Source organism: Nannospalax galili, unplaced genomic scaffold (genome assembly GCF_000622305.1).
Source record: "Nannospalax galili isolate Female #2095 unplaced genomic scaffold, S.galili_v1.0 scaffold281, whole genome shotgun sequence".
Lineage (NCBI taxonomy): Eukaryota > Metazoa > Chordata > Mammalia > Rodentia > Spalacidae > Nannospalax > Nannospalax galili.
In genome coordinates this window covers 5283509-5311111 of record NW_008349068.1, presented here as the reverse complement: position 1 = coordinate 5311111, position 27603 = coordinate 5283509, and the positions used below count along the sequence as shown (strand labels likewise).

The following is a 27603-nucleotide window of genomic DNA, read 5'->3' as shown; positions in this document are numbered from 1 at the left end:
TTTAAAATGATAAACCTGGCAGCACTGGAAAGCTTGTGAAACACTGCCCTGCTGAGAGGAGTATTCCTGGCCCACAAAGGTTCTTTTTACAGGTCAGATTCCTAAGGTTTCATGTGAGAAGAGAAACAGAATACAAGTATAGTTGAAAACACCAGCCTTTTATTATTTCAAAGTTAGGTGCCTGTTGTCAGTTACTTATTTACTCCTTGCCCTGCAAGCCTACAGCAAAGGTTACTGAGGTGCATTTAAATTCCTTATTAGCAGCCCAACTTGAAAAGACATCTATCTGCACACAGTAACATACACGGTACATTTTTTTTTTAATTACTCATTTTTTACCTGCTGCTTTGGGGATCCAGCTCCTTTTCATTCATTATACGTGAATTAACACTGCTTTTCATAATCTTCCTTAACAGAATGTAAAGATAGCTACATGATCAAAGCAGAGAACCCAGCCCAACAAAGAACTTAAAAAAAAAAAAAGTCCATGAGGATACAACGCATCCCAAAAATCTCAATGCAGTTTTAAGCTCTGATCCCTGTAGAAGTGTAGATGCTGTAAACTCACGGAACTCTAAGAGCTAAATTGCCTTTACTTTCAACTTTGCAAATTTAGAATATTAAGCTTTTAATTTTAAATTTTTGTTTCATGGCTCACGATCTTTAAGAGAACCAGACAATTAACTCAGAGCATGGTGGTGTACACCTTTGAACCTGGTGCTCAGGAGGCAGAGGGATCTCTGTGAGTTCAAGGTCAGCCTGGTCTACATAGCAAGTTCCAGGTTTGCCCAAGCTACATAATAAAACACTGTCTCAAAACAAAACACCACCCCCAAAAGAAAAACAAAAAATTTAAATCAGAAGCTTAATTATTTCAGATTTACAAAATTAAAACTTTCAAGTAATGTTTAATGAAAGTCTGTGGCTTTTCGATTTCTGCTGTAGTGCCCAGGTGAGCCCAGGCACGGGACAATGATCCTTAAAACTGTACCAGCTTTGGTACACCTTGTATTTTATTAATTGCTCATGATCACTGGACCATGATGTTGGTTGGCATTATGAAAATATCTTTTAATAACTTGTTTAACAAATAAGAGGAAAATTATCAGACAATGAGAAGCACCATTTATAGTTCACAAGAAATGCAATGTGGACCCAAAAGAAGTGGTCAACAACCAATACTTTCTCTCTGTGGCTCCAAAATACTAGCAAGCAGTGCTTGCAAAAACTATGAATGGTGAGTGTTATTCAGCAGCTTCTGGTTTAAAGTGATTGACAAGAATGATTAGCAGCTTTGATGACATGGTAGGAAGAACCCTTTAATACCTAACAGTGCTACTGTTTGCTCCTAGGTGGTTCTGAGTGTTAAGCACCCCAAGTTTGGGGCTGAGGGGTATAGCTCAGTGGTCAAGTGCTCACCAAGCACATGCTAGGTCCTCAGTTTGATTCCTAGCACCACAAAAATGGGGAAGTAGTCTCATGTTTTAATGGTTAAATACTGCATCAATTCTAAAAGCATATGCAGCAATTGGGTGAAGGGTCAAGAAAAACAAGTTATATGGTTAGTGTCTTTAAAGTCTAAAAATTTGAACCAGGCATGGTAATCCCAGCACTTGGGAGGTAGAGGCAGGAAGATTAGGAGTTCAACGCCAACCCCAGTCATACAGAGTACGTGAGGCCAGCCTAGGCTACGTAAGACCCTGTCTCAAACAAAAAGTCTAAAAATTGAAACAGTTTAAAAACCTCACATATTTCACAGCCATTGGCCTACACAGTAAGCAATTATCTGTGCATCGTCAGAGCTTTTGCTTTGGAGTGGTTTTTGAAACTCTGTTTACATTAAAAATGACAGAAAGTGTTTTGACAAGGTCCCAGTCTTTCCTATGGAGTTAATGGTCATTATCCAGGAGTCTCTTGATTGGAGCACTTTCCTTCTGGCGGAAACTCATAGGAGTTTCTGGTTCTCAGCAGGAGAGGTGGTGTATCTCCAGGCTTTGCAGACAGGAGCTCCTGATGTTAATGCTCCTTGTTCTCTTTTAGGAGAGGATAGCGTTAGAGCGGTGAATGACAATGAAGTTGTCAGCACTTAGAGATCTTCTCATAGCAGCTCTACATAAGTCTTTGTATTTGTCCTCACATAATCTTGAAATGGCCTAGGAAAGCCAATCAAACAGAACACAGATTTTTAAAAAGATAGCAATAAAGAACACAAAAGAAAAACTCATCATATACTACCCCCATTGAGGGGGGAAAATCCATGGCGGGTCACGGTTGAACCATCCTTTAGATACTTCATAAATGCAGCCGCTTTGACTATCTGAGGCCTAAGGCCTACAGTGCTAGATCCTGGGAATCCTACTTCCTGCCAATTCCCTAAGGTAACATTCTTTCAGAGCTGTGATGAGATGACTGGGGAAGGAGAACGTTATTAAAAGTTACTTAAACTGGGGCTGGAGAGATGGCTTGGCTGTTAAGCACACTGGCTGCTCTTGCAGAGAACCCGGTGTTCAATTCCCAGCACCCACATGGCAGCTAACAACCATCCACAACTCCAGTTCCAGGGAATCTGATGCCCTCTTCTGACCTCCACAGGCACTGCATGGCACAGTTGCACTTATACACATGCAGACAATACACTCATACATGTAAAATGAAAATAATAAAAAATTAAGTTACTTAAAACCAACTTCCTGGGGTTGGGGAGATGGCTCAGTGGGGAAAAATCTTTGCTGTGCATGCATGAGAACCTGAATTTGGCACCCATTTAAACAGCCAGGCATAGTGGTACATGCCTGTAATCCCAGTGCTGGGAAGTGGCAAAAGGAGGATCCCAAGGGCTCAACAGCTAGCCTGGTGAGCTCCAGGTTCAATGAGAGACCCCATCTCAAAACTTCAAAGTGAACAGCAGTTGAAGAAGGCACCCACTGGCAACTTCTGGTCTCCACGCATGTATGCATGCATGTGCCTACACATGAGCACACATATGCATACATCACACACACACACACACAGTTCTCAAGGATGTGAAAGAAGTTGTGATAGGCTCTAAACAGCAATATTATGTTATTTGTATAACTGTTTCTATCCAATCTTCACTAGTCTTAGTAAATTTCAAAGAGGCAAGTAAGTAATATTATTTGAAGGCAGAAGAGGCTAATGTTTGAAGCATTAAAAGTTGCTATTTCAATTGCACATTATAACTAAAAAGCATTCTACGTTACTAAGGTACTAAAGAAAGTTACATTTTTAAGTACACGTGTCCATTTCAGTTGTGAATCACTGTGATTTTTATTCACCCTAAATCATAAGCCATATTACTTTGCCTCATGTAAGTTACCACTTTTATTAATACACTATATATTTGCCAGGCGTGGTGCTGCATGCCTTTAATCCCAGCACTCAGGAGGCAGAGGCAGAGGCAGGCGATCTCTGTGAGACTGAGGCCAGCCTGGTCTACATAGAGTGTTTCAGGTCAGCCAGGGATACAGGGAGACCCTGTCTCAAAAAGACCAAACAAACATATAAACAACAACAAAAATCCCTCTATATACTTCCTATATTCAGTATTTGAAACATGTATGATTTATATACATCCTAAACATAGGTCTCTTACCTTAGCCACTGATGCTCTCTAATAAATTCATGGTATCTAAAATGATAAATTTGCCAACTGAGTAAAACGCACGCACCTAAAAGTAGTGATATGTAGGTAGGAATAATTAGGGACATAATTTCAAGAAATTATTCATACATGTTTATGTGGGAAAGTAGAGGTTCAAAAGGAAACCTATTAAGGCTATATTAAATTTTATTTAACATATTCTGAATTATGATCACAGAGACAGTATCTACCTCTCTATATAATGTAGATACTTTATAAACCATAAAGGCCAAATATGATGCCAAAGAGATAATAACCTCTTCACTGTGCTAATTTAAAAGCTTTCCATTGTCTTAACTCATGACTCAGTATGATTCAGTCACAGATGCTGGCGTGGTGGCTCACAGACAGCACCACTTAGTGAACGCAGCCTTACCTCTAGGTTCTGTGCTCTTTCTTTGCTGAGAGGAGCAAACAGAAAATTCAGGTTGTTGTCATCTGCTAAGGAGCGAAGGTCAAAGTAGTATTTGGCATAAACGCTGGCAGGAACATTAATATTAAACTGGAGTAGCTCTAAGAAATGCCTTTCCATCTCATTCCTAGGGGAGGAGGAACACAGCAAAACCCACACAAGACAATTTTAGTCAATTGGGTGATCTTTAAAAATATCATTCTGAGCTTCTAGGATGGCTCTAAAGTCTGTTTTGGAACACATAAAGGCTACCCAGCTGGATTCATATACTAATACTTAAACAAGGTACAACTATTCGGGGTCCTTTTTGCATCCCAGCACTCGGGAGTTTGGGCAGAAGGGAAAAGGTTATGGCCCTCTCATGCGCTCATGCTTCTGACTTGCAGGCTTATTCTTCAGAGTTCCATTAGTGCAGCTGTACGATTCATACTCCACACTCGCTGACAGGGCCCCACTATAGTGAGCAGATGAAAGGAATGATGTATGCTGTTTATTAGCTCTGGAGAACTTGCAGACATTTTCACTGGGCTGATAACAGGAAGGGGCTTATTGAAGTAGAGAAGCGCCAACAAAAGGAGTGGGCACATCACCACGGCAACAAATGGATCCACCGAGAGCCAAGCTATTATCTCTGAGGGGAAAAAACTCTTGAGGCAACAAGGATTCATCTCAAATAAATAAATAAATATTCCACACTGGATGAGAAAGGAAATCCCTTCCCTTTGCCCCAGCACAGGAGGCTGTGTCAAAGAGCATAATGCAAATTTCTGCTCACCTTAAGATTACTGAGGTGACAAACTGTCATTTACAACAGCCAAGATACTCATCTTAAACTCTGGAAAGCAGAAGAATCAAAGACAGATGCCTTGGATACACTAAATCCACTTTAGGATGATGTCTGATAGACCACTTGGACTTAGAGACTTTGCTCCAGTGCTGGGAATGAAACCACTGAGATCAGCATCTGCTACCCTCACCAGAACAGGATACGCACACACGGGTGAATTTAACATGGTGGATCAGGGGAGGGCTGAGGAGAGTCCTCTGTTTGGGACCACATTCCTTTGCTGAAGGTTAAGTCAATAAACACAAAATTAGGGTAAACCTGACCTCATTTATAATAATCCTCTGTAGAAATTATATAAAAATGGTAACTACTTGAACAAACATGACAGAGGCTTATTTTAGAACATATTTGGTTTCTTCATTTTAAATTTTTAATGTTTTCTTCACTGACCACCTCAGTGCCTGCTATTCTATACAGAGAGCAGGGAAAACACGGTTTTCTCATTTGCTGAAATTAAAACCAAACAGCCTACTTCCAAAATTAATTTCCTGTTTGTATGGCAGTAAGTCTATAGAAATGTAAATCAGATAATGTTTTCATAATCAGCTAATCAGGACTTAATTTGCTACAGGAATAAATGCACTTCACGATCCCTTTTATATTTTCTCCACTAATACATTTTAACTGTGTAGAAATACAGTACTTCATGGGATTAACATGTCTATTAATAGAGGTTTAATCACTGAAGAAAAGCATTATGCCAACAGAATCTACACCTTCTGGGTTCTGTGTTGTTTTTTCAAATGGCTGAATAGCATACCATTTACCAGCACAGCAAATTTTCTGAACAGCAGCTGCTCAGTTAACTTATTCTTTTGAAGGGAAATATATTCTAACAAAATACATATGTGGTGAAAAGTCTGAAGAAAATCTGATAGACTGATTTTTAACTTTCACTTTAGACTAAAAAAAGGGGGGGGACATTACAAATAGCCATCAGCAGGAGGACAAGACAAATGTATATCAGCACTTTGTTGTCACGCTTTCCATTTTTCAAAGATCAAAAACAAAAGGGGCCATTTAGGAACATGGCTCCTGGTGTTTCTCTGTTCATGCACAAAAAGCGTGATGAGCACTAGTGCTGCAGCTAGCCCCTGCCACCAACTGCCCCTGGAATGGACTCACGGCTTCGGAAACTTAAAACATTTTTCCTCGCCTTCTCTGAACTTATATCCAGGACCAGAGGCCCTGGCAGCTGAGTTTTAAGTTTTGAGACATTTTCAGCTGCCATCCTGGCATGGCTAGTTTTTATGATTACAAATTTTCCTTTTTCCAAGGGACCAGTGTGCAGACTGAAAACACAGTGATCAAAGTCATTCGGGCCTCCGTAACTTCCAAAAGCAAAAGCACGTCCATTTGTTTCAGATTCTTTTTTTTTTTTTTTTTTTGTCACATCCTTTGCTGAGAGAGCTACCAGTACTATAACCACTGAGTTCACAACATCATAAATGTCATTTTCACCAAACACTACCTTCAGCTACTTCCAACAATCACTGGTCCCTCAGTCCCTTCAGTTATAAACAGTCTGGTAATTCTGAGTAACAGTCTTAACTGAAGGAATGGGCAAAGGTAACTGTTACCCTCCTCATACCTTGATCTTCCTATGATGCTCAATGTAATCAAGAAGTTTCTCCACAGTTTCCTAAGTGCTACCTGTAAAGACATTTTCACTGTCAAGTGGGCACTTTGAAAGTCTGCTAGAAATCTCTCCCTTGCTCATCCTGCCTACCAACTTCACAGCCCTGCCCTTCACAGCATTTGGTTAGCTGAACTGGAAAAGCCCTTGTTATAGCTAGTGACCATCACCAAGGTTCTCCTTGCCCTAGCAACTTGCTCAAGGCCTACAGAATGCTGCTGTGATTGGTCAAGTACTAACTGTGCCCGTTACTTTGTGAAGCCAATGTGGTGCTTCTCAGACTGCCTGAGAAGAACCCTGGAGCTTCTCAGCCCATTACCCCAATTTCTAAACATATACAGCACTCCACATGGGAAGGATCGGGACAGAGAAACCCGAAACCTTTACGTTTTTTTTTGTACTTCATGGTTTCTGTCACAGATGCTCTTTTTTTTTTTAAGAAGAGGGGGTTGGGGGAGACCCACACATGCAAATATACAAGTGTTTCTCAGGTCAGAAGGTGGTTAGAAAGCAGTAACTTTGCAAAAATCCAGACTCTTAGACTTGAATGTTGGCCAGACACATTTCAGAAGCCCTTAAAAAAAGAATGGAAATGGTAGCTTTTAAGAAGCCATAAAAGGCTGGGAGTGGTGGTGCATGCCTTTAATCCCAGCACTTGGGAGGCAGAGGCAGGCAGAACTTTGTGAGTTTGAGGCCAGCCTGGTCTACATAGCGAGTTCCAGGATAGCTGAGGCTACAGGGAGACCCTGTTTCAAAAAGACAAAAAAAAATAAAGATGCCATAAAAATATATAGTAAGTATACCATGCTGTTCTAGTAGTAACCTTGCAAAGTGATTTACCAAAACCATCAAAAAATACTTTTCAATTTATCAAGCACTTTATTATAACTCAAAGACCTACCAATTAATGATGGAAAATAAAAACTTAAATAGCTGGATAGAAAGGAGTTTTGTATCTATTTTCATTATCTGTGTAATATAATCTTTCAAAATATTGCTTAAAATTTTTATGTAAACTTTATGGGAGAAAAAAACAAACTTTATGGGAGCAAATGACCATAGCAGAAAGCAGTTAATTCACTGAAACCTTACACACTCACATGTCCTCGACTGTAATGTCCTTGAGGATCTGGCAGTAGTCCACATTCCACACAGCCTGATCATCCCAAACCTTGGAGGCAAGAAGAATGGCTCCCAAAACAATTCTTTTCCAGTTAGTGGGACAAATGTCGATCTCAGCATAAGTTAAAAGCCTCTCTAAGTAAACCTGCAAAAACAGAGCACTGGTCTTTGATTTTAGTTCAGTTTAGGTGCTGGGTTAAGAACTGTTTTGAATGACAGACTTCATTTGTGTTTGATCACAAAGTGCCTTATGTTCTTCAGTTCTGCAGAGACACTGCTCTGCTGCAGCAAGTGGGCAGATCTGAAGTCAAACACCTCTGCTGTCTACCTTGTTCATGCGACTTCCTAGCCGGATCTGGGTCACAGGAATGACTGGACAGCGCAGCAAAGGGCACCCTGAAGAACAGCACTGCTGTCACCTTCATGTGCGCGAAGCCCAGTGTGATTAAGGCTGTTCAATAAATCCCGAGTGCCTTTCACGTAATTGTGCAGGTATACCAAGTTTGAATGTGCAAAATAAAGTCACAAGGAGCACATTTTAATCTCTTCCTGTACACAATTATCCTGTGTGGCTAGCTGAGGATAGGAACTAATGGACAAGAGAGCCTCCCAGTGGCTGCTGGGCAGAGCAGCACTACCTGCGCCAAAGGATGGTCCTTGCAGGCCTTGCTTTCTCCCTTCCTACTATCACTTCCTCAGAGTTCACCTTCTCTCTTACGTGATCTGAAACTTAGTCAAGTCTCTTGGCTTTAAGGCAGCAGAGCTGCCAGTAGGTATCCCTGGGATTCCTAAATGTGGAAGGCGGTTTGTGAGTTGCTCTCATGAATGATCTTACACATATTAAACATCAACAGTTGAGTAAGGATTGTAGAGGAAGCTGTGAGTTCTTATGTCAAAAGGTTTTCTATAGAACATCAGTCACACCTTGGTATCCAAGGAAGGGTGGTTTTATGATCAAAATTTGCAGATGCTTAAGTACTTTATATAAAACGGCAGTTTGGATATAGCCAAGTGTCTTGCTCTGAACTTGTGATCCTCCTGCTTCAGCTTCTCAAGTGCTGCATTTACAAGCATGAGCTACTATGCTCAGTCCCATATGCTTTAAATCATCTCTAGATTAGTTACAATACTAAACTAATACTAAACTAAGCATTGCAAATGCTATGCAAACAGTACTGTTTGACGAATAATGAGACAGCAAAGGAGTCTCATGTTCCCCCTCCCACCCCAGTATTTTTGATCCACAGTTGACATAAACAAGATGCTGTGCTCAGATGTGGCGGGTGTATGTGAACTCTTTTTATCAAGAAACAAAGAAAAAAAAGTTTACTTTTAAGAGTATATTCAATTATCTAAGATTAAGAGACTAATGGCTCAGATTTGACAATATTCTCAAACTCAACTGCTTCCAAAACCAAATGGCTACCAAACACTACATGTTTTTAGTCTCTGAGAGTCTCCTCCCATTTTCCACACTTGCACTCTCAAGTACCCTAGGAAAGAACTTCCCCCTGAGAAAGGCTGGTGGTGCACTCTGGCAGGTGTCTTCTGGCTGGCACTCATTTGCACTTTCTCCTGGGTTGTGTCTTCCTCCACTGAAGCTAACTCTTCTATTGGTGCACTTAACTCCATAACCCCTATTAGTGCACGTGACTCATTTCCTTCAATGACCTTTTGGAAGACTTTCTTCCTCTGCTAGAGACATTGTCTAATATGAATGTTTAGGTTGCTCTGATGTTACTCCCCACAGCCCTCAGAGCGCTTCCTCTCAAGTTCATCATATCACGCACATCTCCTGCCTTTTCCTTAGCACACTTGTGCCTGCCTCTGGCTATTCTTCTACTAAAACAACTCTTGCCAAGCTCATCAGTGGGTTCACTTACAAACTAGACAGTATCATTCCAACTCTCCACTTGCCTAGTTGTAGAAGTCCACACCCTGTTATTTGTGTTATCTCGTTTCAATCTGTAAGCAACACCTGTTCTTGCTATCTTCTCTGGTAATTTGACAACTTTCTGTCCTAAGCCACCATTTTTCACTGCTTGCCTAGATCACTGTGTGGCAGGCAGTTAGGAAAGCCTCCTAAATTAAGATCATTTTACTACTCCCCTGCTCAAGACCTACCAAAACTTACTTATCAACCTGGAACCTAACTTCTTACCTCTGAGACTGTCACTGTCGTCTGCTCTCTCTTGCTTTCCCTTAATCCTCACTCCCACCATCCAGCCACCTGTTTTCCCTGAGCACATAAAATGCTTCTGCACTGCAGTCTCTTGACACTTGTCTCACTGCCTATATAACATTTGAGCTCTTGGCTTCCTCTCCAGTTAGACTACTATTCAAATGCCACCTCTCTGAGGAGGCTCTGCTCATCCTATGGAAATGGAAAGCTTTCCCGTCACTCATTAGCCCTTTACCATGCTCAATCTTCTTGCATTTGGCACTACTTGAAATAAATACCTGCAAAATATCTGCTGTCTTCCTCTCTACCACACAAGCTCCTAAGACAAAGCCTTTGTCCCATCTGCTCTCTTCTCTGCCCTGGCACTACAGTAGTGGTGCAGAGCAGCTGTCTAGGGTGTATGCCTGCAGCCTCTTATCAGCATTTATCACTGTGGTCACTTGCCTCCTATTACTTGTTCTTGGATTTCCTCCTAGTGTTCCACTTCCTCTGGAGACTTGACTCCGAAACACTGATGGTAGATCTATGAGGGCTTTCTGCTTATGTTTTACTGTAAACATTCTCTGCATTTTAACAATTACTCTCAATTCTTACCTCTGATTTGGATTCATGCTGTAGTCCTGTACACTGAGAGGACCAGATATGGCCACTCTGTTCTCCCAAGAATGACAGCTTCTCTTGTTTAGAGGAGAGCCCCCTTCTTCCAACCTAGCTCTCCTTCCCACATTCTCTACCCCAACAACAGAAGTGCCCACTGAAGGGGCTCTACTCATGCACATAGTACTAGTTTCCTCTTTGAATACTAACTGCATGCTAAAGGAAAAGGTACTGATCGAAGGGTTTGTTGTCTCAGGACCATGCACTGAACTATTCACTGTGCCTCTGCTGAAGGGAGTGGTAAAATCCCAAGCTTTTGAACATTTGTTATTCAAAATGACAAAGTCTTACTATAGACATTCAGAATGGATGACATAAAGGTAAGAACACAGCTATAGCTTAGCAGGTTAATAAAATCTTTCTAAGAACTATTGTTATCATAACCCTGGGACAACTTACTGGGCAGACACAAGCCACCAGTAGAGATAGATTAACACCATCATCTAAGGAACAGAGAATTGAGGGCAGTAGTTGTCAATTTTGGCGTACATCAGAATAACCTAGGGAATATATAGTCTGGAACTTGATTTAGATTACACTGATTTGATTTATTTATTTTTATTTTACATGTATGAGTGTTTTGCCTGAATGTACACCCATGCCATGCAATGCCCACTGAAGCCAGAAGAGGGTGTCAGATCTCCTGGAACTGGAGTTATAGATAGATGTTAGCCACAATGTGGGTGCTGGAAATCAAACCTGGGTCCTCTGCAAGAGCAGCCTGTTCTCTTAATCGCTGAGCCATCTCTCCAGCCCCTGAACTAGTCTCTGTGGGTCACTGGGTTTTGTTATTTTGCTTCTCATCCTAGCCATCAGCATGCCCTATACATGTAATGTGTACTGAGGTGTCAGGGGAGAAGTCTCTCTTACTGCCTTCAATGGCAACTGTTTTGTGATAATGAGGGCAAAGGCAGCATTCTAAACCACAGTAATCATTAAACTCAAATATGTCTTTACTTTCCTTTGAAAGGATTCTCTTAATAAAGTTCTTATAACTTCAGGAACTTAATATACCCTGGATATAAAACCAGTTTTGAAAGATGTTTGATAAATAAGAAATATCTTACCAGAGTTACTATTGCACATTCAGCTGTTAGCTGTGCGGCACTAAAAAGAGTACGAACAAATCTGTAAATAAATTTGTGTTCAGGGTCATGCCTAAAGTACTCCTCTGGAACTTTCTCTCGCTGAAAGAAAAAAAAGATACAATATAAATATCGACTGAAGAAAACTAGGTATTCTTAAGATAGCAATTTCCACATTGTGCTTACATGTTCCTCAATTTCTACTGGGTGGCATGATTTTTAAAAAAAATTTTAACATTTATTTTGTAGGTATGCATGTGTCTGTGTCTTTGTATTTGGGTATGTACATACCATGTCATACATGGAGAGGTCTGGGGACAACCTGTGGGAGTTAAGTCATCTTCTCTCCTTACCATCTGGTTCTGGGGAGCACAATCAGGTTGTTAGGCTTGGAAACAAGCACCTTTACCTGCCAAGTCATTTTGCTAGGCTGATATGTCTTTCAGTTTTAAAAAATATAAAAAGTGGGACTGGGGCTGGAGAAATGGCTCAATGGTTAAGAGCATTTGCTGTTCTTGCAGAGGACCTCGGTTTGATTCCCAGCACCTACAAGGCAGCTGTCCTACTCCAGTTCCAGGGGATCTGATGCCCTCTTCTGATCCCTGTGGGCACTGCATGACATGGGTGCACCTACCTACATCCAAACACTCATACACATAAAATAAAAATAAAATTTTTAAAAAACCACAGTGAGATCTTACAGTCAATTGACATGAATGACATTTTAGTCAATGATGGACCACATACCCAACATCAGTTCCATAAGCAATCACCTAGTTAACACTGTAGCCATCTTAGATAAAGTATACTCCATGATGTATGCACAATGATGAAATCACCTAGTAATACACCTCTGAGGCTGTAAGCAACTATTAAGCAACATACAATCATACCATACTTGTTCAATATCCACCACCATTTATTAAAGAAAAGCATAAGTACAAGGCTTAGAAAATTTATATTCCTTTCCATTTTCTCTCCATTGACTCCTGTAATTCTATTTTAATGCTGAAAAGTCTTACTGATCCTATGTCACATTTCTCTACAATAAACAGTGAAAAAAATGGTTTTACTTTCCTGTAACCACAGGCTTTAACGCTGCACTGTCCAGCATAAAAGTCCCCAGCCAGATGGGGCTCTTTATCAAGGGTGGTTAATTTGTGAAGTGACTTTTTAAATTTTTACACACTGATTGTTTTTCAAGTCAGGGTGTCAATGTGCTGCACAGGCTGTCCTCCAAATTGCCATTTTCCTGTTTCAGCCTTCAAGTACTGAAATTACAAGTATGTCCCACCACACCTGGCATAGAGCATTTTTAACTGTTTTAAAGTTTTATAATTCTCTTGAGAGAATCTGTGTATTTGTTGGATTTACTTGATGCTACTAAAGATTCTCTTTTGAAAAGTTGTATTTTCTGTTAATTTAGACAGTGTATTTACTCATCTTAGCTCACTAATTAAAGCTGCATGTCAGTTCTTACTCTATCATAGCCATGATACAGTATCTCTGCTTCTAAGATGGTAAGACACAACAGGGATGGGACTAAGATGCTCTGACCTCAACCTGGAGGGAGTGATCTTCTAGTAACCAATTTCAAAGCAAATCAGCATAAAGTAAACACAACTCTATGAAAGAAAAATACAATTTCAAAAAAAGTGAAACTTACTGTAAGTGGATGTGATCTCTCATCAAAAATGTCCAGGGATCTGTTTGCATCTCTATAAAATTTTAAAAATAATACAGGACATGTTAATACCTTAGTAAAATATCTGATGGAAGCAGGGGGTTGAAAGGAGCAGCCCAATCTTTAACAATGCCAACAGTTTACAAATTCTCCTGCATTCTGGTCTTAAAACCTCTTTTATTCAGTACTGCAGTACCTTTACCAGTTAAAGGTGTCTGTCGAGTATGGACCCTCCAAAACAAGCAGTGCTAATGAATCGATATATTTTTCACTCCCCACATGAGGCAGCAGTGGAGGAGAATCAAGAACTTAGAACTTTAATGAGATCTAGATTTCACAGGTTTTTGCTTCTCTTTAGTTCTCTGCATTCTATTTTTCTTCTTCTTTTGCTTTCTGGAGACAGGGTCTCACTATGTTCCTAGGCTGGCCAGGAACTCATTTGATTTGTAATTTTTGGAGGGGGGATCTTTTTTTGAGATAGGGTCTCCCAGTAGCCCCAGCTGGCCTGGAACTCACTATGTAGACCAGGCTGGCCTTGAACTCATAGAAATCTGCCTGCCTCTGCCTCCTGAGTGCTGGGATTAAAGGCATGCGCCACCTGCCTGACGAAAGTTCTGGAACTTTTTGAAAAGTTAAAATTTGGGAATGCCTGCACCCTCTCCTATGTGCTTGACAGCTCCCCCCCCGCCCGGTCTTTTTTCTTTTAAATATTTTATTTATTATTTTTATTTTATGTGTATGAGTATATTGCCTGCATGTAGGTAAGTGCACCCATGGTTGTACAATGCCCACAGAGGACAGAAGAGGCCATCAGATCCCCTGGAATTGGAGTTACGGACAGTTGTTAGCTGCCATGTGGGTACTGGGATTTGAACCCAGGTCTTCTGCAAGAACAGCCAGTGTTCTTAACTGCTGAGCCATCTCTCCAGCCCCCTTTTCTGGTCTTTTTGAGAGAGGGTCTTCTTGCAGCCCCAGCTGTCCTGGATCTCGGTATGTAGACCAGGCTGACCTTGAACTCACAGAGATCCACCTGCCTCTGCCTCCAGAATGCTGGGATTCAAGGCATGCATGCATCACCACCCCCAGCCTAACAGCTTTTAATGCTTAAGACTTTTGAGTAAGCATTGGAAACAAAAATGAATTTTTGACATTATAAAGAAAGGCGAACTATTATTTTCCAAATAACCAGTATGTATTATGAAATCACTTACTAGTTAAGAAATTCATTTACTATGCAAGATATAGCTGAGTACCAATGTTAACAAGTCATTGAGATGATGTAACATTCTATTATCACTAGTTCAAAAAATTCATCATCACAGAGTTTTAGTATAGTATTAGAAAATATCCAAAAATATCTGAAAGCTTTAAAAGTTCACATTTCCTCAAATATGTATCTGAGTGAGGCAAGGTTGTCTTCTTATTGCTTTTTCAAAACACACTGAAAAGGAAGGCAGAGAAATATAAAAATCTCTTTCTTTCTACTAAGCCAAGCATTAAAGAAATTTGTAAAGATGTAAATGGCAGTTTTCTCTTAACTTTTGCTGTAGAAAAAGTTATTTTTCAGGAAAATATTTATACTAACAAGACAGTTCTTTGGGGTGATACTTGTCCTTCAGGGAGCATTTTTGATTGCCACAATGGGAGTGGAAGACAAACAGTAAAACTATAAACATCCTACAATGCATATAGACCCCACAACAAGAAATTAGGAAACTCAAAATCAACAGCATCAAGATTGAAAAAGCCTGTGTTGGCTACTATATATATTTAAAACACTGAATTTTAAGCTGGGCGTGGTGGCACACACCTCTAATCCTAGAGCTCTGAAGGCAGAATTCTAGGCTAGCTGGGGCTACAAGAAAACCTCAAAAAGACCAAATAATAGCTGGGCGTGGTGGCGCACGTCTTTAATTCCAGCACTTGTGAGGCAGAGGCAGGCGGATCTCTGTGAGTTCAAGGCCAGCCTGGTCTACATAGTGAGTTCCAGGACAGCTGAGGCTACAGGGAGACCCTGTCTCAAAAAGACCAAAAAAAAAAAAAAGTTCTCAATTTTAATATATAAAATTATATAGTAAATATCAACATAATAAACAAATACTTTTTTAGGACCTTCAATAAGTAGAGTTTTGAAAGAGTCCTAAGAGCAAGAAACTTAACAGATTGACTTCAATGTTGTAATAAAGGCATTCTACAGCTTCTGCTGTCTACAGGTATGTCCTAATACTTTATTTGGTATCATGCAAGGTAATTAGCTACAATAGTAAGACAGGTTTTTAAGAAGCTCACCTGTTCTTTATGTGGTAATATATTGCTAAGGTTACACTGTGGAAGGAAAAACAAATATTTGTAGCAATTCATTTTATCATTTGTTAGGTCTGAAGACATTTTTTTTAGCAGGGTGGACCTTCCCAGCAGCTCTGAAATCCTCCAGTTCAGAACAGTACCATATTAGACACTTAAAAGTTTTTTGGCTTTTAACACAAATAGAAAATCCCAAGCACTAGACATGTTTCTGTGAACTATGATCACATGGCAAATTACTGTAAATCATCCTGTCATTTGCCCTTTCAACCTGTGCAAGTTTCAGCATTTATGTATAAGTTTACATTTAAAACACACACTAGTTTTTTTGGTTAGATTTCAGCTGATTTACAGTTGCCATTGATCATTACTTCCCTAAAAGTAAGTAATGGAAGTTCTGTATAAATTATTTTTGTAACATCAGTAGAAAACTTATTAGTAAATTTAAGTGCCCACAAGCCCGATGACAGGCCTGGCTATCCTGAAAGAAGCAGGGCTGCCAGTACAACACAGTACCCACTCCACAGCATTGTATTAACAGCAGGCATTTCCAATTAGTTTAAGTGAAATATTAATAAGCAGATACAACACTTTAGATACTATATTACTCTACTCCTAAGTTACCTGTAGATACTGTGAATTAGGGAAGGAAAGTGTTCTATTTGGAAGTTACATGATTCCATCTGCCTTTACTGTCTAAAATACAACCCAAAATGTTTGAGGAAAGGCAAATCTGAATTTTAAAAGTATTTGTATATATTTAAAATTTTAAAAGCTTGGAACATTATAGGCATCAAAGATGGATACTTCTATAGTGTTGTTTTACTTGCAAACTAATTTTAAAAGTCAGAAAGTTTGACTCAAAAAGAACCTCTAAGACTTACATGATGGTTCATCCCACAACTAATTTTACAGAAAAGAGATTCATAAAAATGCAGTGCTTAAAACCATGCATCTAAGGCCCCACCAATTAGGCAGACATAATTCTCCTTCTTTATTCTGATTAAGCAGTGGCTTCCAAACTCTGCCTCACATTGGGGTCATGTGATTTAAAATCAGCCTGACACATTCTCATCAACTGACCCTGGGGCAAGACCGGTATCAAGACAGCTTTTAACACTCCCCAGGTGATTCCAGTGTGCTGCAAAGTTTGGGAGGGATTTATGCTTAAGATCAGAAGGGTCATTCCGATGTTATTATCTTTGTAATTATATCTCACATCCATCCTCTTTAATTAAAAAAAAATATTTTATTTATTATTTTTATGTGTATGAGTGTATTGCCTGCATTGTAGTGAGTGCACCTGAGTCATGCAAAGCCGTGGAGGTCAGAAGAGGGCTTCAGATTCCCCTGGAACTGGAGTTAAGGACGGTTTGTAGCCATCATGTGGGTGCTGGGAATCGAACCCAGGTCCTCTGCAAGAGTAGTCAGTGCTCTTAACTGCTAAGCCATTTCTCCAGGCCCAATCCTCTTCAGTTTTTAAAAAATTTGTTTATTTTTATTTTATGTGTATGAGTATCTTTGCCTGCATGCATGTTAAATGCACCAATGTGTGCAATGCCCATGGAGGGCAGAAGAGAGTCATTGGATCCCCCGGAACTGGAGTTATGGACAGTTGTGAGCCACCATGTAGGTGCTGGGAACTGAACCTGGGTCTTCTCTAAGAGCAGCCAGTGTTCTTAGTCACTGAGTCATCTCTCCAGCCCTCCATCCCCTTTCTTAAAGGCTTGTCAAAGTGTTTATGAAGATGAGGAAAAATGCATGCACTTACAGATGTATTTTTCTTCTTGGAAACAAGGTCTCATGTAGCCTAAGCTCGTCCCTGTAACTTGTTATATTGTTGAGGATGATCTTGAACTCCTGATCCTGCTGCCTCAGTCTCCTAAGTACTAGGATTACATGGGCCACCATGTCCAGCTGTAGCCATGTTATTTTGAAAATAGTTGTGTGAGTCACTAAGTTTTATCAATCTCCTTGCAAGTAATGCATTGCTACCCCATAATATTTTCAAGATTTTTCCTAAAATTCAATTTGTTCTATTTAATTTCTTGGTAAATGTTTATTTCATCAAGTGAATATATGGATTTTTATAATTTAAGAAAGAAAAATAAAAACTTACTGTACTTCCAAAAGCAGATTCCTCAAAGGTAAGAATACATTGGGGGGAAAAGTATGAAACCTACTTGTTTGAGCAAGGTTACTCTTTACAAGAAAACATCAGAATCTTCTGAATTCGAAAGGAGTTGAGGACTCTAACCAAATTTTAGTGATGTTTTGATTCCTGGACTTAGGGCTTTGGCTAAACACAAACATTCAGTGATTACTCAACAGGTGCGAAATCTTAGGACTTTTAGACAATCAGGGCTATTTTTGCTGAACCACACTTTGCTTCAACTATTGTTATAAATGTGAAAGTTGCATTATGATGAATGTGAACTTGCAGTTTTTAATTGAAGCAGAAGTTACTGAAAATTAGCTAAAAAAATTTAAAAGCTAGTATAATATTAGAAATAAAATGAGGTTTAAAGCTGATTATGTTTTTAGACTAAGCAAAGTTAGGGATAAGGCATTAACACTCTAAACAAGCATTTCCCAAACTATCTAAACTATGTTAAGAAAATCAGTATTTATAAACCCAAAGAGATGCTAATGTTCCCTGGACAACTCCAAAGTAGTGGGGAAACTTGGTACTTTTTTTTTGGTCATTTCAATAGACCTTAACTCATCTTAAGGGTATTTCAAATGTCATCTCTAAATGTGACTTATGTGTGAGGTTGCTCATGCACCATGGAGAAAATTCAAATGTAGATCTACTATGGTGCCAGCAGAGGACAAACTGTTCCTTCTTCCAAGAGTAGTTTCCAGAGCAGTAAGCAAGTAAGTTTTAGGCCTTTGACTAATGAAAAACTAATTTATGTAGAAATATGCAATTAAAAGTATCTCCTTTTCTCACTATGTTCAACAGTACTTTCACAACATAGATGCATCAAATAGAGGCCTACTTTTTTTTGGGATTTGTTATCTGATAACTGGCTTTCCTTTCCGCCACACAGGCTAAGAATAAAATGGAAACTGAAAATTCACATTTAGTTCCTTAAAAATCAATATATAACTGACCCCAATTTCTTAAACTGAGCACTGAAAAGGAAAATCAAATGGTTGAAATCACCATGAGTAGCTAGGCTGCTTTTAGCAGAAGGGGTCTGTCACTCAGCTCTCAGTACCCTAGTTGTACTCACCATTTGATTGTGGTTCTAAGATTAGGCTGGCTGACTGTGCTGTCATCTAGAAATATTGTTGAGCATGAGCTATACTTTTTAGTAAGCTGCCCTGGAGATACCTGAAGGGGAAGGGAAATAGAAGAAAATGTCACAGTAAGTTAAACCTATAAAATGTGGTATTTTTCCTTGGTTAAACTGTCAAATGACAAAGCATTACGGTATTCATACACTTCATGAACTGCCTAGTGCAACGCATGTGTGGCTCTGCAGGGAACCCACTAGAGGCTCTTAATGTCCACAGATCACATATTTGAGGAATGGGTTATAAAATGTTGCTCCTTGGTACAGTACCTATAATCAAACCTGGCAAGAAGCTATTATCAATTTCCTTCACAAATTATTTTAAACTATATGATTGTTTAAAATACAGTTTCAGTATTTTCTCTTAACAAAAGGTAGCTGAGGCTTTTTATTTCTTCTACACAATAACTATAATAAAATATAAAGCCTTATTTAGTAATATTGGCACAAGAGCATCTTACTACAGTAAATGAAAGGTGACTATTGAATTTCTTAGTGGGCTGAAAGTGTTCTAGAGTCAGAATATCTGTGGGCCTGGGCTGCTCAACCACTAACAAGCCAAATGTCACAGAGGTCTCTGGGCCAGTTCCCTTAAGCTTTAATACTCTCCCATCTGCGAACAGAAGGCAAAAACAATTAGGGGAATTTAACTTTCATTTTATGCTAGAACTAGTGCCATTACATTCCTTAAGAGAAAATTTCAACTTTTTTCCCTCTCTAACGATATTTAGCATATATCACGACACCTTCCTGCTTCATGCTCCCTCTGCCTGGATGCCCTTTTCTCCCTCTGTCTGCCAAATTTGACCCCATCTCCTTTCCTTCCAGTATACCTTTGCCAACAGCTACATGACAAAATGTTTTCCTTTTGGGCATACCTATCCTCTCAATTCACTGCTCAAAGGATAATGATATCCCCTCACATGGATCTAAGCTTCTCCAGAGGAGAACTCTTAATGTTCCTACCTCCAGCTGCTGAACACAGAATCTGAATAGTTTAGGGAGTCCAATAAACATGTGACATATTATTAAGAATTATAGGGCTGGGCATGGTGATGCATGCCTTTAATCCCAGGACTCAGAAGGCAGAGCCAGGTGGATCTCTGTGAGTTCCAGGCCAGCCTCATCTACATAATGAGTTCTAGGCCAACCAGGGCTACTAGCAAGACCCTATCTCAAGCAAGCAAAAATAGAGGGCTAGGGATGTAGCTCATTGGTAGAATACTTGCCTCACATGTCTGAGGCCCTGGATTCATCTCCAGTGCGTAAAAATAATACATCAACTATAATTTGGAAGGTAAATCAGATAGAAATCAGTGAAGAACATCTGCACTGGCACTGGAAAGAAGACAATGAGCGTTTTGAGCCTCTAAACTATCTTTAAACACTCTAGAAGTATCCATTCATTTGCAGAGCACGAATGTAACAGGATCAAATACCAAAACAGCCTAGAGTATGTTAGGACAATTTCTTCTCTTGGACCAATGACCAAATCTTGTCACTGAATAAAGATCAACAGCAGCATTCTTTACAATAAATTATCAACAATTTAATGCCCTTAAAAAAAAATTCAGATGTGCCTTCCTTTCCTCCTATAATTAACGGATTTCATTATGCTGTCACTCTGGCCCATCAGTACGTCTCATAAACACAGGAAAGACATGGCAAGCAAACAACCTATTTGAAAGAGCAGAGTATTTAAGAATTGCCAATAGCCCACAGTAAGAAATAGCCATATGGCACATAAGGTAGCATTTTGCTTGTGTCTGATGTTTGACTGCAAAGTCGCTTATTCCTTATTATCAAAAACTCCCAGATGTTATGTTTTTGAAAACCCATTTGAAGATCTAAATTCTCTTACAAGCTAGAAATGTTTTAACTACATGGAAAGCTATGTTTCTTAAGCTATTCAGTTAATATGCACACTTGACATTACCTATGTGTTAAAAGTATATTACTTTTTATAATCTTAAAAGATAAATACAATATGAAAAATGAAACTGTTTCACCGAAAAGATTTTACTCCAAATATAAGAAAATACCTTTTCAGGTTATTGATATAAATTCAGGATCCCAAATCAAAACTGCTGGGATGGAAGGTATTGTGGATTTTGGAAGATTTTTTTGGATATATATACATATATAAAATGAGATTTCCTGGGGACAGGACTAAAGTCTAAATACATTTCTGTTTCCACATATACCTTAATATCTCTCTCTCTCTCTCTCTCTCACACACACACACACACACACACACACAGTACTTTGGTAATTTTACACAGTATTTTTGGCTTGCCTGTTACCTGTCATGTGAGGTTAGATGTGTAATTTCCTATTTGTGTTAAGTTTGCACCCAAAAAGTTTCATATTTTGAAGCATTGTGGATTTCCAAAATAGGAATGCTCAACCTAAGTATTATGAGGTAATATAGTATATATACACCATATATACAAGTATATACACCATAAGAAAAATCAATTCTGACAAAAAAAAAATCTTGGGCCTTCAGGTTGATATTTTTTCCTATTTTCTTCAATATATTTATATATTTAAAAGTTTTATTTTACATATTTTATTCATTTATATGTTTTATTTTCATGTATGTAAGTGTACCATGTGCATGCAGTGCCTGTGGACACTAGAAGAGAGTTGTCAGATACTCTGGAGCTAGAGTTCCAGGCAGTTGTGAACTACCTGATATGGGTGCTGGGAACTGAATCCAGGTTCTCTGGAAGAGCACATGTGTTCTTAACCCCTGAGCCATCTTTCTAGTCATTCATCTATACGTGTGTGTGTGTGTGTGTGTGTGTATATATATATATAATTTTTTCTTTAAAGCATGAATACATACTAGCTTGTCTTTTAAAATATTTTTTAGATGTAAAAATTTAATGAGATGTGATCTTGCAGGCCCCAAAGTACTCATTTAACAAATCAGCAACCTACTGGCTAGAACCAGGCCAAAAAACACCAAATACCGTCCCCATCAGTTTAGACTTCCTGTAAACTCCTGATGACAGCAGAATTAAAACGAGAGAAACAGTCACTTCTGTTACTCACCACCGCCGCCCCCTTCAGGTTACACTACCAAGGGACAAGCTGGATGCAAAACCTCTCTCTACTAACATATAGTAGAGGACATAGCACTCACTTCCAGCCATTTACAGTCTGGAGACTGTGTAGATGGCAGAATTAAATCGCTGAGCAAAGCCTGGAATATAACTGCCAACAGGTAACTTCCTCCTGCTGCTGCCTGAAAACTTTAGAGAACTGCCAGTTATGGTTACCACCTACCATCGCTGGTTTACAGTCTCCATAAACTACACTGATAAACACAAGGATATAAAACGCAAATACTTAAAAACACTAACAGGTAGTTACTAAGAGACAGAGAATAACATTTATCTTTACTCAGCACAAATGATGGAGCACAGAATTTTTGTAATCTTTACAGGAAAGAAAGGGGGTACTTAGTAGACTAAGTTAAATGGCAAAAACTGAAGCCTAATCTTGGTAGCCTGGTTAAGCTACAACCTAAACAGACCATGAAAGGTCATTCACTTTTTCCACTGTGCCTATTGCCTATTTTTTAAACCATTAAAAATATAAAAGTGGGGGCTGGAGAGATGGCTCATAGGTTAAGAGCACCAGCTGCTCTTGCTGAGGGCCTGGGTTCGGTTCCCAGCACCCACATGTCAGCTAAAAACAATTTGCAACTCCAGTTTTAGGGGATCCCATGCCCTCTTCTGACCTCTGTGGGCATCGGATGGGTACACTTACATATATGCAGGCAATACACTCACACACATAAAGTATTAAAAAATATATAAAACTGACTTTCACTTTTTTCTCTGACTTTTTATTAATTGTCATGTTTTTTTAAAAAAAGTTAGCTGGGTGTGGTGGTGCACACCTTTAATCCCAGCACTTAAGCTCAGGAGGCAGAGGCAGGTAGATATCTGTGAGTTTGAGGCCAGCCTGGTCTACAGAGTTCCAGGTCGGCTGGGGCTTCAGAGAGACCCTGTCTCAAAAAAGCCAAAACAAAAACAACAACAACAAAAACTATTATATGTGTTTGGTGGCTATGTAGGTGCACCTGTGTGTGAAGGGGTATACTCAGGAATGTCGGTGCATGCGGGAGGTCAGAGGCTGATTTTGGGTTTCTTCCTTGGTCATCTCTTCATTTTATGTTTTTTAGACAAGGTCTCTCACTGAACCCGGATCTTACCATTTCTGCTAGATTGGACTAGCAAGCCCCTGGGATCTTCCTGTTTCTGTCCCCAACACCAGGGCTACAAGGCACATGCCACCATGCCTGGCTTTTACATAGGTACTGAGAAATCTGAGCTAAAGTCTTCATGCTTGTGCAGCAGGCACTTACCCACTGAGCCATTCTGCTAGGGCCAATTTGTGTGTGTGTGTGTGTGTGTGTGTGTATTTTTAAAGAATGATTGTTAATTAACTTGAAACTTTCTAACACACATTCACAAACACTGAACACTGTAGAACAATGTAGCAGGATACATGGTTTGAAAGATTTTTTTTTTTTTAAAGACAGGGACTTACTATTTAGCCCTGGCTGGCTTTGAACTCAAGAGACCTGCCTGCATCAGTCTCCCAAGTGCTGGTACTAAAGGTGTACACTGCCATGTCTGGTTGAAAAGAATCCTGAAAAAAGTCCTGGCATGTACTAGTTATACATACAACTTTTAAAAGTCTAAATTAATATTAAGTATGTTGAAGTTAACACTTTAAATATAGGGTTTTGTTTTTTTTTTTTTTTTTTTGAGACAGGGTCTCTCTGTAGCCCCAGCTGGCCTGGAACTCACTATGTAGGCCAGGATGGCCTTGATCTCATGGAAGTCCACCTGCCTCTGCCTCCCAATTAAAGGTGTGCACCACCAAGCTCGAGTAATAAGTTCTTTGTAAAAGATTTATTTTTATTTATGTGTATGTGTGTGTCTATGTACTGAATGTATGCCACGTTGTGTGTGGGTGCCTACAGAGGCCAGAAGGTGTTGGATCCTCCAGAGCTGGAATTACAGGCAGTTGTGAGCCACTCAATGTGGGATTCAGATCTGAATTCAAGTCATCTGGAAGAGTATGAAGTGTTCTTAAGCACTGAGTCAACTCTTCAATACCATGGACTGACCACAAACTCAGTTCTTTTCTCTCTTGAAAGCTCATCTGAATTAAAAGCATAAAAGAGTTTATATCAAGACCAGGAACAGGATTAACAGGAATTTTAATATTTGAAAGATGAAAAGTAAATGGGGCATGGTGTTGCATGTCTGTAATTCAAGCACTCTGGAGGTGGAGGCAGGAAGATCAGGAATTAAGACTAGCCTGGGCTACATAAGATCCTGTCTAAAAAGACCAAAAGGTTAAAAAAAAAGACTGAAAGTAGATCAAGGAATAGTAACTGTGGAAGCATTACCCTGGTACCTATGGGGAGTGGATAGAACCAGAATGAGCAGGCTCAGAACTCAGAGCCACAGTATCTTGAAGGGCAGGGAAAAACATGAAGCTGAAGCCAAGGTCAGCCAGACATCTGTGGTCAACTCCAAGTCTACCTGAACTCCCTCATGGATATTCTCTAGAGCAATATATTGAATCTGACCTTTTCTAGACGTCCATATAAATCTCTGAAGGGTAAGGGCAAAAGAACTGCGCTCTGAAAAGTAGAGCTCTGTCTTGCTTTGCCAACTTCTAGAAAGCAAGCTTGCTTGAGGGAAGCCTCTAAAAAGACAGGTCAAGACAACAGGAAAAAGGAATCCATGAGAGCACTAAAACGTCAGAAGCAAATGAAATCTTAAGAAAACTCAATAGAAGGGTTAAAGCATAAAGTCAAGGAATCTCTAAAGAAAAGAAGCTGGAAAATGTAAGAGGTAGAAATTAGACATTAATGTTGAAATCCTGGTCCAGAGGCCCTGTATCTGAATAACAAGAATACAAGAAAAAGCTGGGCATGGTGAGGCATGCCTGTAGTCCCAGCACTTGGGAGGAAGAGGCAGGTGGATCTCTGTGAGTTCAAGGCCAGCCTGGTGAACTCTGGGGCAGCTGGGGCTACAGGGAGACCCTGTTTAAAAAAAAAAAAAAAAAAAAAAAAAAAAAGAAAAAAGTAGAGATATCCCTGTTTCAAAAAGACAAAAGAAAAAAGTAGAGAAAATATCAAGGAAACACAAAATTATTTCATAAGAAATTGTTAACCTACCTACGGCCCTGAATAAAAGTAAAAAGTCTATAGCAAAGCATATGAAATTTCAGAATCCTAGAGATTAAGTACTAAAAGCTTCCAGAGAATGAGGAAACTGGGATGTTAATGTATTGCACAATGGCAACAGATTTTTTTTTGGGGGGGGTGGTACCCTGATTGTTAAAAGCAACACTATAGCTGGGGGTATGGCTCAGTGGTAGCGTACTTGCCTAGCATGTGTGAAACCCTGGGCTCAATCCCCAGTGCCATAAAAACCCAAAAGAAAACAAAACAAAAGCAACTCTAGAAATGAGACTACAAAAGGGAAGCATCTTAAGGACTGTGGAAAGTAGTTGAAGCTGGAACTCTATACTCTATTAACAGGAGGAGTTTCCCACAGGCCAGATCACTGCAATACCCATGTGCCCCTTCCTGGGAAAAGGTGTGAGAAGACAAAGGGAAAGATAAAATCTAGGGTAAAGGATTCAACATAAAAGGAAGTTATGCGAGATCCTAGGAAAACAGGTGGAAGCAGGCCTAAGGAAAAACCAGCCTGACTGGAGCAGAATGACAAAGGCTGTGAAGGGGTGCCTCCGGGAGAAAAATCTAACAGATGTGTTTTAGTTCACAGAAAATATTTTTGATAGGCATGTGACAAATGTGACAACATTCCAGGGAAAGGGAGGGAGGGAGGGAGGAAAATTAATTCTACACACCAAAACCAAGAATGTTGTTACAGGGGGACCTACTTATTGCATTTGGCTGTGTGAACTAATGTTGGCTAGGAAAGGGGAGGTTATTCAGAAGAGGAGGCAATCTCAAAACTATTGAAGAGAATGAATTAAGGGTGTACAAGGAAGCAGCAAAGTTAAAAGCACCATACAACTTGACAATTAGCAATATTTGTGTATAATATAATGTAAATATTGACTTATGTATGATTTTAAAAAATATGATACTGAGGAAATGGGAGGGAAAATATGGTCATAGTGGAATTAGGAAACTGAATTTTTACCTATTATGATGGGAAATCAATAGATAGTATTAAACTTGACTTATTAATGTTACTTTGATTAAAAAAAAAATCAGACTAGGGGTTGGGGATTTAGCTCAGGGGAAGAGCTTTGGCCTAGCAAGTGCAAGACCCTGGGTTTGGTCCTCAGCTCTGGAAAAAGACAAAAAAAAAAAAAACAAAAAAAAAAAACAAACAAATCAGACTAAAAATTAAGGCAAAAATTTCAGGCATGTTTTTATACTATATAACCATGGAAACTTAAATGTCAGAATTCCCATTATATTTTCTAGAAATCATAGCAGACTTACTTTTAATTCAAACAACAATTTCTTAACTTTTCAACTACTTACATGGTTTAAATGGTTGCTCTTCCTCTTTTCACGCACTAAGAATAAAAAAAATTAACTGATCAATTCTGATACAAAAATTAACTGATCAATTCTGATACAATTCTGATTTCCCTTAGGAAAATAAAGTAGCTGCTACTTATCTGATGATTACCAACATGCACAATAAAATTCAATTCTATCTTTAAAAATAACTTCCAACAAAATTAATCTGTCAAAATGAACTCCATAAAGCAAAATCTAAAAACTTCATTTTACTTGTTTAACATAATCTAGTGGGCACAAATCAGAATGGCCATATACAAAAGGAAATGACAAAATAAATTAGGTCAGGTGAGAAATTCAGCCAATAAAGTTTACCTGTTACATGTCAAAGCCACTGAGCAATAGTTTCAGCCTTCCATTTACTGTCATCAGCAGGTCTGACAACTGACAGCTCCAAGAGCCAGCTTTTGGTCAAGTACCACACACACCCACTAGAGGCATCCTGAACCACCTTAATGATAATCTAGTAAAATGCATTACTAGAAACACTAATTGGTTTTCAAATTATTGGAAATTAACCTGTCTTAAATTTAGGTTTTCAAATGAGCGTGCTAACCTAATTAAACATGACAGCTATAGCACGTCAACTCATTTCGCTCTAACAAAGGCCAGAAGAGGGACCCAGCTAGCCAGCACTCCTGTTAAACTCTAGACGGCGCTGTAGGCCCACATTTCTTCCCACTGATGAGAGCTGGACAGTATTTCTTTTAGTAGTTCTTCACACTTTACATGTGAAAAGCCCACAGCTCATGAAGAGAAATGCAGGAATACTAACCAGAAGTTGACAGTTCAGGACAGGCAAAATATAAACCAACTATGAAAATGTAACCTTTTTTTTTTTTTTTTTTTCATTTTCCTAGAAGCAACCTTTTTTTAAAAAAACTGGGTTGCATTTTCCAATTATTATTACAGAACTCTGACTTCTTATATTCTTGTTGTCATAATCAAAAGTTGTCACGGGCTGGAGAGATGGCTCAGCGGTTAAGAACACTGACTGTTTTTGCAGAAGACCCAGGTTCGAATCCTAGCACCCACATGGCAGCTAACAACTGTCTGTAACTCCAGTTCCAGGGGATCCAACAGTCTCTTCTGACCTCTACGGGCATTG

General features: G+C 39.3%; 1 protein-coding gene across 3 annotated transcripts in view; it reads right to left on the bottom strand.

Moving 5' to 3' along the window:
• The window catches only part of Ccnyl1 (cyclin Y like 1), a 41621-nt gene continuing 14018 nt past the window's right edge, over positions 1 to 27603 (bottom strand). The window contains exons 3-10 of one of the 3 annotated variants that reach the window (XM_008846196.3): positions 26454 to 26488; positions 18830 to 18930; positions 15576 to 15611; positions 13269 to 13320; positions 11585 to 11704; positions 7657 to 7823; positions 4038 to 4200; positions 1 to 2153 (exon numbers count right to left, since the gene is read on the bottom strand). In XM_008846196.3, coding sequence (XP_008844418.1) covers positions 2037 to 2153; positions 4038 to 4200; positions 7657 to 7823; positions 11585 to 11704; positions 13269 to 13320; positions 15576 to 15611; positions 18830 to 18930; positions 26454 to 26488 — 791 coding nt within the window. In that variant the 3' untranslated portion in view covers positions 1 to 2036. The remainder of the gene's footprint in view (positions 2154 to 4037; positions 4201 to 7656; positions 7824 to 11584; positions 11705 to 13268; positions 13321 to 15575; positions 15612 to 18829; positions 18931 to 26453; positions 26489 to 27603) is intronic. The other 2 variants (XM_029569921.1, XM_008846198.3) reach the window with 2 other exon arrangements.